This window comes from Podarcis bocagei (assembly GCF_964188305.1).
Source record: "Podarcis bocagei genome assembly, chromosome: Z".
In the NCBI taxonomy this organism is placed as follows: Eukaryota; Metazoa; Chordata; class Lepidosauria; order Squamata; family Lacertidae; genus Podarcis; species Podarcis bocagei.
In genome coordinates, this window is record NC_138140.1 from 4,024,423 (window position 1) to 4,042,033 (window position 17,611).

The window sequence follows — 17,611 nt, forward strand, 5'->3', positions numbered from 1 at the left end:
AGTCCCCAGATTACAACCAAAGACCAATTTGGGACGCACAAAAGGACCAACAACATGTCTACAACATCACTTTTTAAGGTCTATTTTCAGTGACACTTATCAAAAGATATACAAAAGTTCATACCCAATACAAAGTATCTTTTTATAATACACCAGAATAAAATAAATACTTTAAAAATCTAATATAAAAGGGAACAGGAACAAAGAGGGGGGGGGGAGAGAAGAGAGAGAGAGAGAGAGAGAGAAGGAAATGGGAAAAGATAAAAAAAAAATTCCAATTCTGGCTGTCGGCTAAATACAGAATTTACCCATTAACATTCAGCTATTCTATTTTTTATAAGCCAGTATTTTTCAATCTTCAAATCCAAGTTCATTTTCTCTTTCACATGAAAAGTCCAAAAGAAATTTCCAATTCTTAATAAATGTCAATAATGATTTTTATCTAATTAAACATGTTAACTTTGCCATTTCAGCTACAGTAAGTCCAATAGTTTTATCAACCATTCCTCCATAATAGGTAGAGCTGTATCTACCCATCTTTATGCATATCTACACATCACTTTTCCAAGAATCTAGATTTGCATCTTATCCAGCTATTAGACATCCATCCCATCCAAACGTTGTAAGAAAAACATTATCCACACATATCCCAAGATTAAGGAAGGGTGGCAGAGGAGCCCACAACTCTCTCGCACAATGTGGTGCCTTCATTTAGGGCGGACATGTTCCCACTCTGCCAGTTTTGCCAAACCAAGACCTTTGACCTTCAGATTGAGAAGTATACCAACACCAAATTCCTTTGCAACTCCTCTTTCTCTCAACCATTGCCACTTTTCTACCCTGAGAGCGAAGTTAAGTGTGGGCATTAATATTCTACAAACACCTCTGACAAAGTAGACTTTTGCCTGGTAATGTTTATGCCACCACAGATCAGTCTCGAATATGCCAGAAAACTTTATTGTCCTTCCTGATACAGATGAAAAGCGGAGGCAGTCTATATAAATGGGGACAGGCGGAAGCTCACCGGTACAGCAGCCCACATACTTTGCAAGTTCAGTCTGTGGCCTCTGTAGAAGAGACCCCTGTTGGAAACTTTAGAGAGCTGTTGCAACCCGGAGTAGAACAGAAGACAATATTGAGCTAGGTGGGACAGTGGTCTGACTCGGGTTATATCCCTGGCTTTAAACACAGCTGGGTTGTTCTTTTGTCCAGTTCAGAGTGAAACTGAATCGTGGGGAAATGCATCAAAATGCTGTAATTCATTAAAAAAAAACCCCCACGAAAACAGGATAGATATGGGCTGCAACTAACATTGTATATATACATCTTCTTGAGCCAACGGTGGGAGCACACTGGATGCAGGGCAAACAGGAACGCAGTTGCCTATGTCACTAAGTGGGGCTGCTACGTAGCTCGGTGGCAGCCAGACCACATCCTTTACATGCCCAATACCCGTTGAATCCCCAGCATCTCTGGGTAGGACTAGGAAAGGCCCTTTTCCGCTAGAAATGCTGGAAGGATTTTGCCGGTCCGTGTGGACAATGACAAGTGGAAGAGGTCCATAAGGCAGCTTCCCATGTTCCTATATTCCAAGTCTGACCAACTCCCTCTTCCTTCTCAGGACGGCTGGTCTTGCTTACCTGGTGTGATATCGCCTGCCCACTTCTGTCATCATCTGTCCTGTGCTGTTGAACCTCAAGAGGAAAATATGCTTTTCTCCCTCACTGTCTTGACCGCGCAGGTTTCTCAGCCGCTCTGGTCTCTCGCTCTGCCGGTAGTGAACTTGTGGAAGTGTGAACAGGAGTCCCTCCCTCTTGGTCTCTGTCTCTCCTCCCCAAAGCCCATGTCCTTCCTTCCTCCCTCCCTCCCTGGAATGCAGAGCCAAGCAGAGGCCTGAGAACTGAGAGAAATTCCTCTTCATTAGCACACTTCTGGCATCTGCTGCCTGCGTGGAGGCTTTTCCATAACATGAACCGCCTGAGAAAACAAACCTCAAACTGTCTGTCTCTCTGTATGTGTATCTGCGAGAGCTGTTAGGAAGGGGCATGTTATGATAGTTTGCTGCAGGACAGGAGCGTATTAAAAAGTAATGGGTGTTGTTAGGGGGTGAGCAGGGGTCCCTGCATCTCCTGCCCCTTCCTACCCTTTTTACACACACACACACACACACACACACACACACACACACACACTTTGCACAGTTAAATTTAAGCTTGTGCAATTAAAATATATCAAAGCACTCTGGCATAACTAGGGATGCAAGAAGGCATAAACTTCCATTCATATTTGCTGCACATGCCATTGTTTCTGTTTCTGCTGCAGTTTGACTTCTGACAACAACAAAAAACTATGTTATTCGTCTCCATGTTCACTATGGTGAAATTTTATGTAATTGATTGTAACGACCTTGACAGATTAGAGAACTGGGCAAAAACAAACAAGATGAATTTTAACAGGGAGAAATGTAAAGTATTGCACTTGAGCAAAAAAAACGAGAGGCACAAATACAAGATGGGGAACACCTGGCTTGAGAGCAGTACATGTGAAAACGTCTTGGTTGACCACAAACTTGACATGAGCCAACAGTGTGATGCGGCAGCTAAAAAAGCCAATGCAATTCTGGGCTGCATCAATAGGAGTATAGAATCTAGATGAAAGGAAGTAATAGTGCCACTGTATTCTGCTCTGGTCAGACCTCACCTGGAGTACTGTGTCCAGTTCTGGGCACCACAATTCAAGAAGGACACTGACAAACTGGAACGTGTCCAGAGGAGGGCAACCAAAATGGTCAAAGGCCTGGAAACGATGCCTTATGAGGAACGGCTAAGGGAGCTGGGCATGTTTAGCCTGGAGAAGAGGAGGTTAAGGGGTGATATGATAGCCATGTTCAAATATATAAAAGGATGTCACATAGAGGAGGGAGAAAGGTTGTTTTCTGCTGCTCCAGAGAAGCGGACACAGAGCAATGGATCCAAACTACAAGAAAGAAGATTCCACCTAAACATTAGGAAGAACTTCCTGACAGTAAGAGCTGTTTGACAGTGGAATTTGCTGCCAAGGAGTGTGGTGGAGTCTCCTACTTTGGAGGTCTTTAAGCAGAGGCTTGACAACCATATGTCAGGAGTGCTCTGATGGTGTTTCCTGCTTGGCAGGGGGTTGGACTCGATGGCCCTTGTGGTCTCTTCCAACTCTATGATTCTATGATTCTATGATTGCATAATTAACTATGTTATAACTACATTATTCCACACTATTCATTTCACTGCAAAGGAAACATAATGCAAATGGGGGAGTAATTAACAGGCATATCATTATGATGACAGAAAACAGTGACTATGGATCATATTCACTGGACTACTTTCCTTCCAGACATGAGACAAATAAGCAAACACAACAATGCCCGCTCCTTTTTCTGTCAAAATCCCCTGACGACCCTATCCATGATAAATCAATCTTTTTTAAAAAAACAACAGAAAAAACCAAAACTTTTTCTGGTTATTAATGGAATGGGGAAATGAACTCAAGATGCTGGATAATAATTGATTGGTGGGGAGGCATACAAACATTCATGCAAACAAATCAGAAAAAATTACCATAATCTTCCTCCTCATCAAATTTATTACCTCCCTTCATCTGCTGGTCCCAGGGAAGGTTACAACTTAAAATTAAAAATTAAAAACAATTAAAACATAATTACAATTACAGGAACAGGGCAGTCCCTGAAAATGCACATCTCAGTTCCAAACACCAGGGTAAAGAGGTGCGTGTTCAGTATTCAAGGGAAGCTGTATTGTGAAGAAGACAGATATATCTCTCACACCGGGAATTCCATCTAGCCCCAGACTTCCATGGGAGGTGGACCGACCAAGAGGGTTCCCTCTGTTGATCTTAAAACCAGGGAGAAACTGCAGGGAAGGAGGCAGTCTTTTAGGTATTTGGGGCAGTAGTAATTTAGGGCTTTAAGCACTAACAGGAGCACCTTAAAATAGGCACGGAACTCAATGCCGCTGTTTTAGAACAGGGTTCTATGGGTTCTAAAGGCAGCTCAAGCCAATAATCTAGCCTAGAGGTCAGCAAACTTACCGCGCCTCGGGCCGGTGCATGGGCCTCCTCCAACCCAGATGTGCACCAGAAATAACACCTGTGCATGCGCAAATAACGCTTGTGCATGTGCACAAGCTATTTCTGGTGCTCCTCATATCCAGAAGTGGGCAGCCACGCAGCGCAGTGCCAGTAAGAGAGGGCGGGGGCAGCAGGTGGCGAGGGTCGCCGTGGGCCAGTTAAACGAGTCCCTTGGGCCTTATCCGGCCCGCGGGCCTTCGTTTGGGGACCCCTGATCTAGCCACTGCATTTTAATCCAGTTGAAGTTTCTGAGTTGTCCTCAAGAATAGCCCCATGCAGAGTGCACTGCAACAATCCAATCTGAAAGTAACTAGAGCATGGAGCACTGAATGCTTGATGAGGAGCAGACATCGTGTGACCTCTGCACAAACCTTGTGCAAAATGAATACGCACAAAGCACATACCACGAAGGAGTCTGGACACACCATTGTCACACTCCTGCCTCTTACAGTCAGTTATGTAGAAAATAAGAACCATCCAGAAATCACACAGAATAAGCTTGGCCCCTGAATCTGCAGTGAACAACATTTGCGATTCCCGGCTCATGATAAGTATTACAGAAGCACTCACAACTCTGGCTTCAGGATGCACGGTCCATATTTGTCTCATAATCTGACATCTGGGCATGAATGATAAGAAATCCACATTCTACACACTACCAAAAATATTATCTCTGTTGTTTTACACACCACCACAGAATCTGTTTTCATGAAGGGCAGTTTGAAATAAAGAAAAGCCAACCCTGATGTTAACTCTGTTTCCATCATGTAGGGACCAAGTCAAGTATACCCAAGTCACAGCATTGGTCTGCCCAGCTTAGCACTGTCAACCCTGATTGTCAGCAGTAATCCAGGGTTTCAGCTGGGGCGTCTCCCAGCCCTACGTCAGGGACTGAACCTGACAGCTTTTGCAGGCAAAGCATGTTCTCTGCTACTGAGCTATGTTCTATGTTTATGAGCATATTCATCTATACCCAGAGCCGTCTTCCCCATTGGTGTTAGTGGTTCATTGCGCCAGGGCACCAGCCTCTTGGGGCACCCTAGCGAGTGGGGGAGCTGCGCGGCTTTGCCAGCAGCCTCCCTTTCCCCTGCACACCCGCCAGCTGCGCCCCGCCAACTATATGGCTAGCAGGCGTGCAGCTTACTTCCCAAGCCTCCACAGGAGGAGAGCACCATGGCGCTGGATATGCTTAAGACTGCCCTGTCTATACCAGCCAATTCTCACACAGTTCCTTCAAATATATGCCATTGGTATCTGGAGTGATTGGCTCCTAATCAGTACCTTTCCCCCAGTTTTATATTCTACTTCCAGTTTCATGACACTTAGTTCCAGAGCAAGCTAAGCCATTAAACGGATTGAGGGGGCTGCCACAGGCAGCTGAAACCCCCAGGGCGGCGGCCCCCCACCCCCCACCCCACCTGCACCAACACCAGTGCAGAAGTGGCTCCAGTATTGGTTGAAACATTTCAGAATGCTCAGGATTTCTTGCAGTTTTGGTGAGATCTTGCCAAAAATTGGTGCCACTATGCCGCTTCTCCATCAGTGACAGGTGTGCATGTATGGGCAGGGGACCCATTCCCTGGGTTTTTATAATAAAAGAGGTTTGGGTGTCTCCTCCCCAATCACCTCCCGACCCCTGAGGCAGTTTTCCACTATGAGAGCTGGCCTGAAAGGAAAACGTCTGCGGTGATGGATGGGAAGGGAAGGAAGGTGGGGAAGAGGTTCAGCTTTCCTCACCTGTGCCCACTTTTGAGAAGAAAAAATTACAGCCACCCCATGCTTTAAACATGTACAGTCATACCTCATGTTACGTTTGCTTCATTTTATGTTTTTTCAGGTTGCATCCCGTGGCGACCCGGAAGTACCGGAAAGGGTTACTTCCGGGTTTCGCCACTCGCGCATGCGCAGACATGCAAAATGCCATCACTCACATGTGCAGAAGCGCCGAATCGCAACCCACGCATGTGCAGACGCACTGCTGTGGGTTGCGTTCCTTTCATGTTGTGAACGGGCCTCCGGAACGGATCCTGTTTGCAACCAGAGGTACCACTGTACAGGACAAAAACTGTATCAGCAAACATGGCAGCTCCCATCTTAAGTAATATTTTGTCCCTGAGAACAGCAAAGGAGTGAACTGAATGCACCACAGACCTACAAGAACTGAACTACAGCATTCAAAAACACAGCGTGCAATGAAGGTGTGCCATTGTGGACACACACGCTAAGATCTAATCTACTGCACCCTGATATTGTAACAGTGCCCACTTCAAAAGCCAGGAAAAAGATCTGCAAAAACTAGGCCCCTTCCCTATTATCTGAGTGTACGATGAGCTTTCAAACAGCACTTTCTGCCTTTGGAGGTTACCTGCCTCTGTTTTGCCCGACAACAGGGCTAGCCAAGGTAGTGCCCCCTAGGTGTTTTTGGGCTACAGGTCCCACAATCCTGTTATTGGCCATGCTGGCTGGGGCTGATGAGAGACAGAAGCCAGTCACATGTGGAAGGAGCCACTTTGGCAGCCCCTATCCAAGAGAAATACAACCTGAGAGCTGCTGTGTTCACACCAACACTGTTCCTTGAATGCAGTTCTTCAGCCACAGATTATTTCTCTTGCCTTACCTCATGTCTAAGTGTTCTTGAAGGGTTTCCTCTCCAGGCACTCGCCCTCCAGACAGGATAGGTTCTTTGGGAGCTTCCATAATGGCAGCTTTTCGAGGGACCTGAACAGAATCCTGCTCACACCTCACTGATTCCTCTTTAGACTGCCTCCTTGACCACCCAGAGTTGGCTCTCGGCAAGGTCCCCATGTGGCTGTACATATCGCCTGAGCAGGCATACGGGGACGGGCTTTTTGGCACAGTATTCAAGTCGTCCTGCACAGTTTCAGAGCTGAGCTTCCGGGGCACATGGGGAGAGCCCTGCTTGTTCCTCTTCGTGTTTTCTTTGGGTCCCTCAAGAGTCTGCCTGGGCTCAGGAAGAGAGTCTGAGGTGTTGACCACAACAGCCTGCCTCGTGGTTTGGGAGTGGGCCTGGCTGTGTTTGGATTCAGATGGGGGCATTTTTGCTTTCTGCTCTGTGTCCACAGCTATCATAGGAGCATCATTTCTGGGAGAAGGTGCCACAGCTGTCAAGCTGGGCTCTGGGGCGGTGGTTGGCTCAGCCTCCTGAGGGGTCCCTTTGCCTTTGGCCTTTCCCCTCAACTTTCCAGAACTGCTTCGTGGAATGGTCCCCACGTGGCTGGACATATCGCATGAGCGGGCATGCAGCGATGGGCTTTTGGGTGCAGTATTCAAGTCGTCCTGCGCTCTCTTGGAGGAGGACTTCCCAGGCACCTGAAGAAAGTCCTCCTTTCTCCTCACTGTTTCCTTTGGGAGTCCTGCAGCAGAAGCTTGCCTGTGCTCTGGAAAAGAGTTTGAGGAGTTGACCATGGTGGTGGGCCTCACATATTGGGTGTGGGCCTGACTGTGGTCGGCTTTGGATGGAGGCAATTTTTGCTTCTGCTTTGCTTCCTTGGCTACGAAAGGAGAGTTTTTGTGGGGAACAGGTGCCAGGCCAATTTGTGACCCTGCATCTTGATCCTTCTCCTTGGGTGTGCCTTTGTCTTTGGCCTTAGCCTTTGACTTCCTGGAGCTGCCCCTTGGCAGAGTCCCCATGTGGCTGTACATGTCGCATGACCGAGCATATGGGGACGGACTTTTGGGAACAGTATTCAAGTCGTCCTGCGTGCTTTCAATGGTGGTTGCCAAGAAGCCATTTGAGGACAGGAGCCCCCCTCCAGGGGCCTGTGGAGTGCTGGGAGCAACAGAGACACGTCGCAAGGTGAACGTCCGTGGAATGCTACTCAAGCTCCCAAATCCTTTAAACCTAAATAATTCTGGAGAAAGCAAAACAAGGAGACGGTTGGTGGTTTTGAGAGGGCACGTTCCAGAAGATTCTGTATTAGTTAGTGCCAATGAGAATATCAAACTAGGATTGAGGTTTGGAAGACCCACATGCAAAGTTCCCTAGGTCACCTTTGACCAGATTAGAATCTGGGAGACCAGGGTCCATGTCACAGCAACATAGGAAGCAAATGACATAGGAAACGGCCTTATACTGAGTCAGAGCATTGGGGTTTGTCTAGGTCAGTATTGTGTACACTGACTGTCAGCAGCTCCCCAGGGTTTAAGGAAAGGGCAGAGATGGCCCAGCCATTGGGCAGGGTGAGGCAGCCTCCCAGACACAGGCATAGCCAGGATTAGGGGGATATTAGGGAAGCAGGCTTTATGTTAGGGGGGCAGAGCCAAATTATTTTTTACTGAAATAAGTATTTTTATTTATTTACTTGATTTAGGAAGGCAGTTGCCCTCCTGGCTATGCCCATGCCCCCAGGTGGCATTCCTGTGGACTCTGCCAAGGGGCAGGGAAGCACCACTGCCACTGGCTCCTATTTTGGGTGAGATTTGGGTGCGATCTTGCCTGAATTTGGTGCCGCCCAGCAGGGCACAGGGTGGTAGCAGTGGCTGGGCAAGACAGCACTTCCTGTTTCGCCTCAAGCAGTGTAACGAGCCCCACCGCTCTGAGTTGTATCCAGGTAAGCCCCACTCAGAGTAGGCCTACCGATATCAATTAAGTTACCGTAGCCATGGCCATTGAATTCAGCACATCTGCTCTTGGGACCAATAGGATCCTCCCCATAACATTTGTTAACATTTTAATTAAAAAAATGCTAACACTTGTATTGTTTTAACGCTGCGTGGAATATTGGGTGAACTTGGACCACTTGTTATCGTTCAGCCTAACTTACATCACAGGGTTGTTGTGAGGATTATAATTTATTATTTATACCCCGCCCATCTGGCTGGGTTTCCCCAGCCACTCTGGGCGGCTTCCAAGAGAACACTAAAATACAATAACCTAATAAACATTAAAAGCTTCCCTAAACAGGGCTGCCTTCAGATGTCTTCTGAATGTTTTTCTCTTTGACATCTGATGGGAGGGCGTTCCACAGGGCGGGTGCCACTGCCAAGAAGGCCCTCTGCCTGGTTCCCTGTACCTTGGCTTCTCACAGTGAGGGAACTGCCAGAAGGCCTCGGAGCTAGACCTCAGTGTCCGGGCTGAACGAACGAAACATGGGGAAAGGCGGGAGAAGTTTACATGCTGAGCTCTTGGGAAGAAAGGTAGGATATGAAATGCAATAAACCAATGTTTGGGGATATACAAGACCCCAACACAATTTCATATACTAACTCTCCCTATTTACCAGGGACAGTCTGTTCATTCCTCCTAGTGAATTAGACTCCTAAAGCGGTAGAATGACTTGTGTTGTTTCTGACTGCAGGAAGGGAATCATAGAATGACAGAGTTGGAAGGGACTCCGAGGGTCATCTATTTCAACCCCTTGCAATACAGGAATCCTGCCCAGTGCCATCCCTGGGTGGACTTGAACCAGCAGCCAGGCACACTGAACAATTGCACCACAGGGGGGTCCCTCCGCCACTGATCCCCTACATTTCAAAAACCTCCCTGCAAGTAAATAATTAAACACACTGTTCATTCCAGTGCTAGTTTTCTACTTATGGGGATGTATGTTTTGGGGTTGTTTGTACAGAAACGGTAAAATAAATTTGATTCTCTTGCTGGCATGAAGTGCTTGCTTCATTCCACTCTGAACTCAGCTGGGCAAGAGAGATACCAGAGTCAAGAAGCCTAAGAAGGGAGACCAAACTGGCAAGAGATGAGAGATCGGGGGTGGTGGTGGCTGTTAAACTGGTTTGTGTCGGGTGGAGACACAGGCATAAACAATCCCTCAGGGAAGGCTGGGAAGAAATTTCCAGGCCAACCAGCCTCAGAAATCTATGCAAAGGGACACCTGCTGTCGCTGCCCTCCCTCTTCTCACAGCAAAACACAAACAGCTGCGAAGGGAAAGTGTGGTTCTTGGCCCAGCTGCAGAGAACAACTGATTACATGCCGATATAGTCACGAGGAGTGACTCCTTCAATCTCCGCAGTGATGTTCAGAGGCATCGAGTGCAGCTGCTGTGCCTCAGGGCAGGTCTTTGGTAGGGGGGTCAGCAGGAGGAGCAGGAGGAGCCCCCCAGGTGCAGCAGGCCATGAAGAGATGCATACTGTCTTCTAAAAAGAGACTCCCGTCCTTCCCCATAAACCATTAACTGCACCCCTGTCTCTTTCCATGCTAGCTATTTGGTAATTGCATGTTAACATCTTCCACCTCCTACCAGCTGCTGGGTGCAATCTGTGCTAAGGGGATCAGCATTTCTGCAGAAACTGGTGCCTTTGGGACCACAATTCAGTGTCTTTAAAGCTTCTGCTCTGATTAGCCCCATTATTTAGTTTCTAGTCCTCAAGAAGCTCAAGACAGCCTTGAAAGAGCAGGGCAATAAAACCTAGTAAAAGCTGAAAGGGAGAGGAGGTGGATCAATTTTTGAAGGCTGAGGCTGGGCTGCAACATACTTCTTTGCTCTTACGCCTTGTGCAAGTGCACATAATTCTGCCCTTGCCGGCACAGTACATGCCAACTTTTAAATGCCCTCCAACATTTCTCCAATGAAAATAGCAGTGTCCTATTCCATTATAATAATTTTATCATTTATATGACACAAATCCCTACACAGGACTGCCATCAGATGTCTTATAAAAGGTTGTATAGTTACTTATTTATTTGGTTTGGGGGTTGCATTATTCCATACACCCCAACATTTCTCCAATGAAAATAGGAGTGTCCTAAGGAAAAGCGGGACATCCTGGGTCAAATCAGAAACTCGGACGGCTTCTGTAAACCCAGGACTGTCCCGGGAAAATAGGAGCACTTGGAGGGTCTGCTTTTATTAGTTGCAGAATGTGGGTTACCTGGGCAAAGAAGCTTTAGGGATTTGATGTTTTTCTGATGGAGTTCAAAAAAACTTTAACTCCAAAAAGTAGATCACACAAAGTAGATCCCACTCCAAAAAAAATGAAAGGCACTGAAAGTAGCATAAGGCACACAGGAACCTGCTGTGGAGTTTTGTCTCAATGAGGTCCAGTGGAGTGAGATGCCTTCACCCAGGGCATGGGTAGATAATATCTGAGCTGTAGCGTGTGCTGCTGTCTAACAGTGACATGGATGCATTGTCCGCCCCGCCCCACCAGACGTAATGTGGGGACTGTCAGCTGTGTGTGGCGGTGCATCTAGACCACTGTAGGAAAACAAGCGACAGCTCATATATTATCTACCCACTTCCTAGATGAAGGCGTCAGATCCCTGTGCATGGTCTCTTGAGCTAGCAGCTGACACCTGCTCATGTCAAATACAATGAGTTCGCTCGAGTTACATTTGCAATCGCCCCAAAACAGTATGGGCTCGCCTCTCACAGAAGGACTGCAGCTCAGCGGCAGAGCAAAAGTGTTGCATGCAAAAGGTCCCCCGTTGCCCCCCATTGCCAGCATTTTCAGGTGGAGCCGATAAATCTCCTTCTCTGTCTAAAACCCTGGGCAGCCACTGCCAGTCAGGGAAGACAACACTAGTCTACCAGATTGGCTCTGGTTTGATTTGGTATAAAGCAGCCTTCCTTTGTTCATATTTACATCAGCCTTGATGAGGACTGGAACCTTAATGAGTGCAACTCAGTGACAGAGCACCTGTGTTGCCAGCAGAAATTGCGAGGTTCAGCCCCTGAGCCTCATCTGAAAACCTGGAGATCCTCCGCTAGTCAGTGTAGACCAGGTGCTGTCCAGATGTTCCTGGACTCCAGACCTTATCACCCCCAGTAGCAAAGGGATGATGGGAGCCATAAGCAGCAGAATTTAGAAGGTGCCACACAGGACACTCATGGTGTAGGTAAGGCTGAACTAGATGGGCCAGTGGCCAGGCTTCGTATAAAGCAGATTCCTACGTTCATGCAGCCTTTTCTTGTTTCTGAGCCGCTTTTCAGGAGTCCTGTGCCTTTAAACAGGTGAAAATGCAGCAGGTGCAGCAAGTGTTTCCAGGATGGGTGAAAACTTCTCTTGTTGATTTCCACATGCTATGCACTGGTTTTCAAAAGCACAGGAGCCCTATTGGTGGGTGGGGGGAAAGTTGGCAACTGAGCCACCACACAGGTTTGGGGAGAAGCGACCCTTACACACCTCCTGCACAACCCCTCTTTCCTGATGTCTTTTGCAGGCTCAGCCTCCAAGGGACTCAGATTTAAGCAAGCATCAGAGTCCAAATCTGTGCTGCTCTGCCGGCTACTTACTTTTAAAGCCTCCTCCTTTCTTCTGGCTTTCAGCCATCTTTCAGGTTCTTCTTCTGGCAGGGTTCTGCTAGAAGGAGAAGTGTGCAAAAAGTTGTAAACGTTCATCAAGCTTTCCCTTCCGCACTGAGCCTCCCTTCCTTTCCCACACCCTCCCCTACTTCTCTTGCTTTCTATTTTGCTCACATTTCCTCTGTCATTGCACAACACCCGCCTACACGGACACACAGAAACACACACACAGAGGGGCCTATTCAGCATCTTTTACTCACCTCCTTTTTTTCAGCTGCACAGAACAAAACCCTGCACTTGTGACTTTCAAAAGCATTTGTTTCACATGCAAAGGTTTCAGACTCAGTCTTCAGTATCTCCAGGCAGGGTTGCAGAGACCCTGCCTAATGATGATGATGATGATGATTTATTATTTATACCCCACCCATCTGGCTGGGCTTCCCCAGCTACTCTGGGCGGCTTCCAATAAAATATTAAAATATAATAATGCATCAAGCATTAAAAGCTTCCCTAAATAGGGCTGCCTTCAGATGTCTTCTTAAAGTCTGGTAGTTGTTTTTCTCTTTGACATCTGATGGGAGGGCGTTCCACAGGGCGGGTGCCACTACCAAGAAGGCCCTCTGCCTGGTTCCCTGTAACTTGGCTTCTTGCAGTGAAGGAACTGCCAGAAGGCCCTCGGCGCTGGACCTCAGTGTCCAGGCTGAACGATAGGGGTAGAGACGCTCTTTCAGGTATACTGGACTGAGGCCGTTTAGGGCTTTAAAGGACAGCACCAACCCTTTGAATTGTGCCCAGAAATGTACTGGGAGTCAATGAATATCTTTCAAGACCAGTGTTATACGGTCTTGGCGGCCGCTCCCAGTCACCAGTCTAGCTGCCGCATTCTGATACCCTGTATAAGAAGAGTAGGAAGAGTTTGGATTTGATATCCCGCCTTTCACTCCCTTTAAGGAGTCTCAAAGCGGCTCACATTCTCCTTTCCCTTCCTCCCCCACAACAAACACTCTGTGAGGTGAGTGGGGCTGAGAGACTTCACAGAAGTGTGACTGGCCCAAGGTCACCCAGCAGCTGCATGTGGAGGAGCGGAGACGCGAACCCGGTTACCCAGATTACGTGACTACTACTCTTAACTACTCTTATAGCTGCTGCCAGTCAGTGTACAGAAGGTCCAGGCCAGAGAACTTAGAATCAACACTGTTGAGTTGGAAGAGATCCATAGGGTCATCTTTTCCATGCCCCTGCAATGCAGGAATAACAGCTAGCAAAAAAAAAAAAAAAAAAAAGCCTAAAATGAGGAAGAGCCCACCACCTTCTGAGATAGTCCATTCCACTGCCCAACAGCTGTTACTGTCAGAAAATTCTTCCTAATGTTTAGTCAGAATCTCCCCTCTTGTCATTTGAATCCATTGGTTTGGGTTCTCCCCTCTGGAGGAGAAAGCAAGCTTGCTCCGTCCTCCATGTGACAGCCTTTCTGCTTCTTTCCGTCAGCGCTGGTAGATGTAAAAGGAACTAGACCCAAACATGGATGGAATCCCAGCATTACAGGATTATAGCATTTATCTTTGTGGTGATTCCAACTGTCATCAGCTCAGCTGTGTGAGAGGACAACTGCATGGCAGGAGTTATAAAGGAAACTGCCTTATGCCAAGTCAGAACGCTGGTGCATGTACCTCAATATTGTCCACTTTGACTGGCAGCAGCTCTCAAAGGTTTCATAATAACATCAGAAGTACCTGTTGGATCAGGCCAGTCGTCCACCTAGTCCAGCCTCCTGTTCTCACAGTGGCTGAACAGTTGCCTGTGGGAAACCAGCAAGAAGGATTTGAGTGCAAGTGCCCTCTCTCTTCCCTCTTGTGGTCTCCAGCAACTGGTATTCAGAAGCGCTGCTGCCTCCAACTGTGGAAGCAGAGCAAAAGCACAATTGCCCCTGAGGCAAGAGGGTAACTCCATCAAGTCCCCTCCTATGGGGATTCTAACTGCTTTCAAGACTCAGGCTCCATCATGGCAGGAGCTGGCCTCTGCTCCTGGATCTGATCAGCTGTGGAGGTGGGTGTGTGGGGGCAGAGAGGATGCTTGTGTGGGGAGGGACTGCTCAGGAACAAGGCAGCCGGAGCCACTGGCATGGGTTGCAACTTTAAGGACTGTAAGCAATAAGGAGAGCCAGTGTGGTGTAGTGGTTAAGAGCGGTGGACTCGTAACCTGGCATAGGCGCTGACTCCATGGGGCCTGAGGGGGCCCGAGCCCCCTCAAAAATTTGTTTGGGGGGGCTCTGCCCCCCCAGTAATTTAAGAAAATTATTAGTTATATTATGCTTTGTAAAATCACAAAATTATGTTGGTATTTTTTATTTTCCTTGTTTGACGATAGTTACCTTTTAAAATACATTCAGTAATGAGTTAAAACAAATAATTATTACGGTAGTAAGCAGGTTAACTGAAAAGAGTGGTGTGAACCATGATAGTGTTCTTGGGCGCCCCTCCAGCAGAGCGCCGCCGCCGTGGACCCCTCCTCCTCCCCACCGAGGGTCTCTTCCCAACACCGCCACCTCGAACTGCATTCTCCCGGCTACCCGAGCGAACCAGCGGCAGGACCCCGGTATGGGCCCCCCCCCAATATTTTTTATAAGTCGGCGCCCCTGTAACCTGGGGAACTGGGTTCGCTTCCCTGCTCCTCCACATGCAGCTGCTGGGTGACCTTGGGCCAGTCACACTTCTCTGAAGTCTCTCAGCCCCACTCACCTCACAGAGTGCTTGTTGTGGGGGAGGAAGGGAAAGGAGATGGTTAGCCGCTTCGAGACTCCTTAGGGTAGTGATAAAGCGGGATATCAAATCCAAACTCTTCTCTTCTTCTTCAGTGCCGGATTTATGTATAGGCTAAGTAGGCTGAAGTCTAGGGCCTCTAAATCTAGGGGGCCTCCCTAGCCCACCTGCCCCCCAGCAGGCAGCCTCCCCTCTCCCAAAATTGCAAACCCAAGACTTCACGCAAGGGCAGGGCAACTCAGGCCCAGCAACTATAAGACTCAGAGGCAGCCAGTGGGGCCCAATTTGAACTCTGGGGCCCAACTTAAAATAATAATAATTGTGGGGCCCCAGTTCACAGCCCAAGTCTGCAGAATCTTAGAGATATAAATAAAATCCATCTAGATTGCCCTGGTGCAGGGGGGCCCTTAGGAGCGGCCTGCAGGGCCCAGTTTGGCCCTATTGCTCCAATTGCCTTCAGGCCAGCCCTGATGAGACTGTGCAGCAGTTGGACGGACAAGTCCTGCCCCTTTAGGTCCCTGGTGCCACTATTCAGAGTACAAACTCCAGGACTCCAGAGCTAGCAGGCCCAGAGTCAACAACCAGCTGCACAGCCTCAAGGGTCAGGTCTGTAGTGGTCAGTGGGAGAGTCGGAGTGGGGGGCCGGCTGGGGCAGATAGACCAGGCAAGCAAGCTCTGCCAAGTCCCTTCCATTCCTTCCCTCCTCTTTGTCTTGAACAGAGCAAGGCAAGCACATGTGACTGGCACTGGCCTCACCCCTCCCAGGCAAGGAAGTCTATGTTTCACGCTGCACAGAGCCCTGTCGGTGCCTGCAGCATGCACTGCAGATTGCCCACAGGCAGAGAGAGGCCTTGGGGATCAGGGAAGGCAGCAGTGGGAAGGGATCCTCGGAGGGATCCAGAACTACCTGTAGAAGGCAGGAGGCCAGGCTGCAGGTTGGTAACTGAACCTCATCCCGAGGGAAAATAAGTATAGGGATCAGTTCAGGGACAGAGGAACGGTGGTTTTTGTCTTATTTTATTTGTGCCCGGTGGTGTTTTCCTTTCTGTGTTTGGTTTAAAGTGCCTTTTTGTGTTTAAAATCCTGTTACTTGTAAATAGTCAATAAAATCTTTATTCTTTGTTTAAAAGCCTAGTCTGGTGCTCTGACCACGGAGTCTCCCCCGCTCTGTCCACTACCAGTGCCTTAATAAGGGTCCTGGGAGGGGGAAAGCCCAAAAATGTGCAGGTGCCAACCCTCCAGGAGAAACCCAAAGGGGTTTTCATCTCCAAACCCCAAGAGTCAGCCAGAAGGGTCTCACTGCCCCTCAAGAAAGGCATAGGGAAGTCAGTGAGTGGTGGCAGCTACTGAAGAGTGATAGAAGCCCACCAAGTTTATCCAGTTGATATTTTTTTAAATTTTTAGATTCTAACCTGAGCAAGAGTAAAAGATTTGAAAGTAGTGCTAGCACGTGCAAGAGACAGAGACTCAAAAATGCTATGGTGGTGAAGACCAATCACTGCTTTTGTGCATCAACCACCCATTGAAGCAACAAGAGCCAGCAGTGAAGCTATCCAGCCTGAGCCAAGTACTAGCATGCAACCAGAAAAAACCTCCCTGAAAGACTTAGCTGGATATATATTACCTTGAGTAATATCCCCATGTATGACTTATCTCGTGGGTAGGCAAACTAAGGCCCAGGGGCTGGATCCGGCCCAATCGACTTCTCAATCCGGCCCACAGACAGTCCAGGAATGAGTGTGTTTTTACATGAGTAGAATGTGTCCTTTTATTTAAAATGCATCTCTGGATTATTTGTGGGGCATAGGAATTCATTTTTTTGTTGGTTTTTTTCAAAATAGAGTCTGGCCCCCCACAAGGTCTGAGGGACAGTGGACCAGCCCCCTGCTGAAAAAGTTTGCTGACCCCTGACTTAGCTGGATATATTATATTACCTTGAGTATGACTGAAGTGTTAGTTCACCCTATAATTCTACATGGGAATATTATACAGTGGTACCTCTGGTTACATACTTACCGTATTTTGCGCCCCATAGGACGCTCCGGCCCATAGGACGCACCTAGTTTTTTGGGGGGGAAATAAAGAAAAAATTTTTTATTTCCCCCCCAGGTGTGGGGCTGGAAGAACCAGGTCGGGGAACAGTGGGAAGGCACACTCTGCCTCCCCGCTGTCCCCCGAGCTTGTGGGGCTGGCGATGGGGAGAAGTGCGCTGATCCCGGGACTGCAGGCAGCTCTGCGCCACCATCCGGAGCGGGGCGGGACTTCGCGCCCGGCTCCCGGTGGCCACGCAGAGCTGCGCTGAGCCAGGAACTGCAGGCAGCTCTGTGCGGCCATCCGGAGCGGGGCGGGACTTCGCGCCCGGCTCCCGGTGGCCGCGCAGAGCTGTGCTGATCCCGGGACTGCAGGCAGCTCTGCGCAACCCTCGGAGCCGGTCTCCCAAGGGTTGCGCAGAGCTTCCTGAAGCCTGGAGAGCGAGAGGAGTCGGTGCGCACCGACCCTTCTCGCTCTCC

At 48.5% G+C, this 17,611-nt stretch overlaps 1 protein-coding gene across 2 annotated transcripts in view; it reads right to left on the reverse strand.

Moving 5' to 3' along the window:
- The window catches only part of SH2D3C (SH2 domain containing 3C), a 78,163-nt gene extending 65,711 nt beyond the window's left edge, over positions 1-12,452 (reverse strand). The window contains exons 1-2 of one of the 2 annotated variants that reach the window (XM_081179668.1): positions 12,334-12,452; positions 6,740-7,994 (exon numbers count right to left, since the gene is read on the reverse strand). In XM_081179668.1, coding sequence (XP_081035794.1) covers positions 6,740-7,994; positions 12,334-12,370 — 1,292 coding nt within the window. In that variant the 5' untranslated portion in view covers positions 12,371-12,452. Of the gene's footprint in view, positions 1-1,640; positions 2,090-6,739; positions 7,995-12,333 lie in introns of those variants that run through there. The other variant, XM_081179670.1, reaches the window with a different exon arrangement.
- Positions 12,453-17,611: the final 5,159 nt, after the last annotated feature.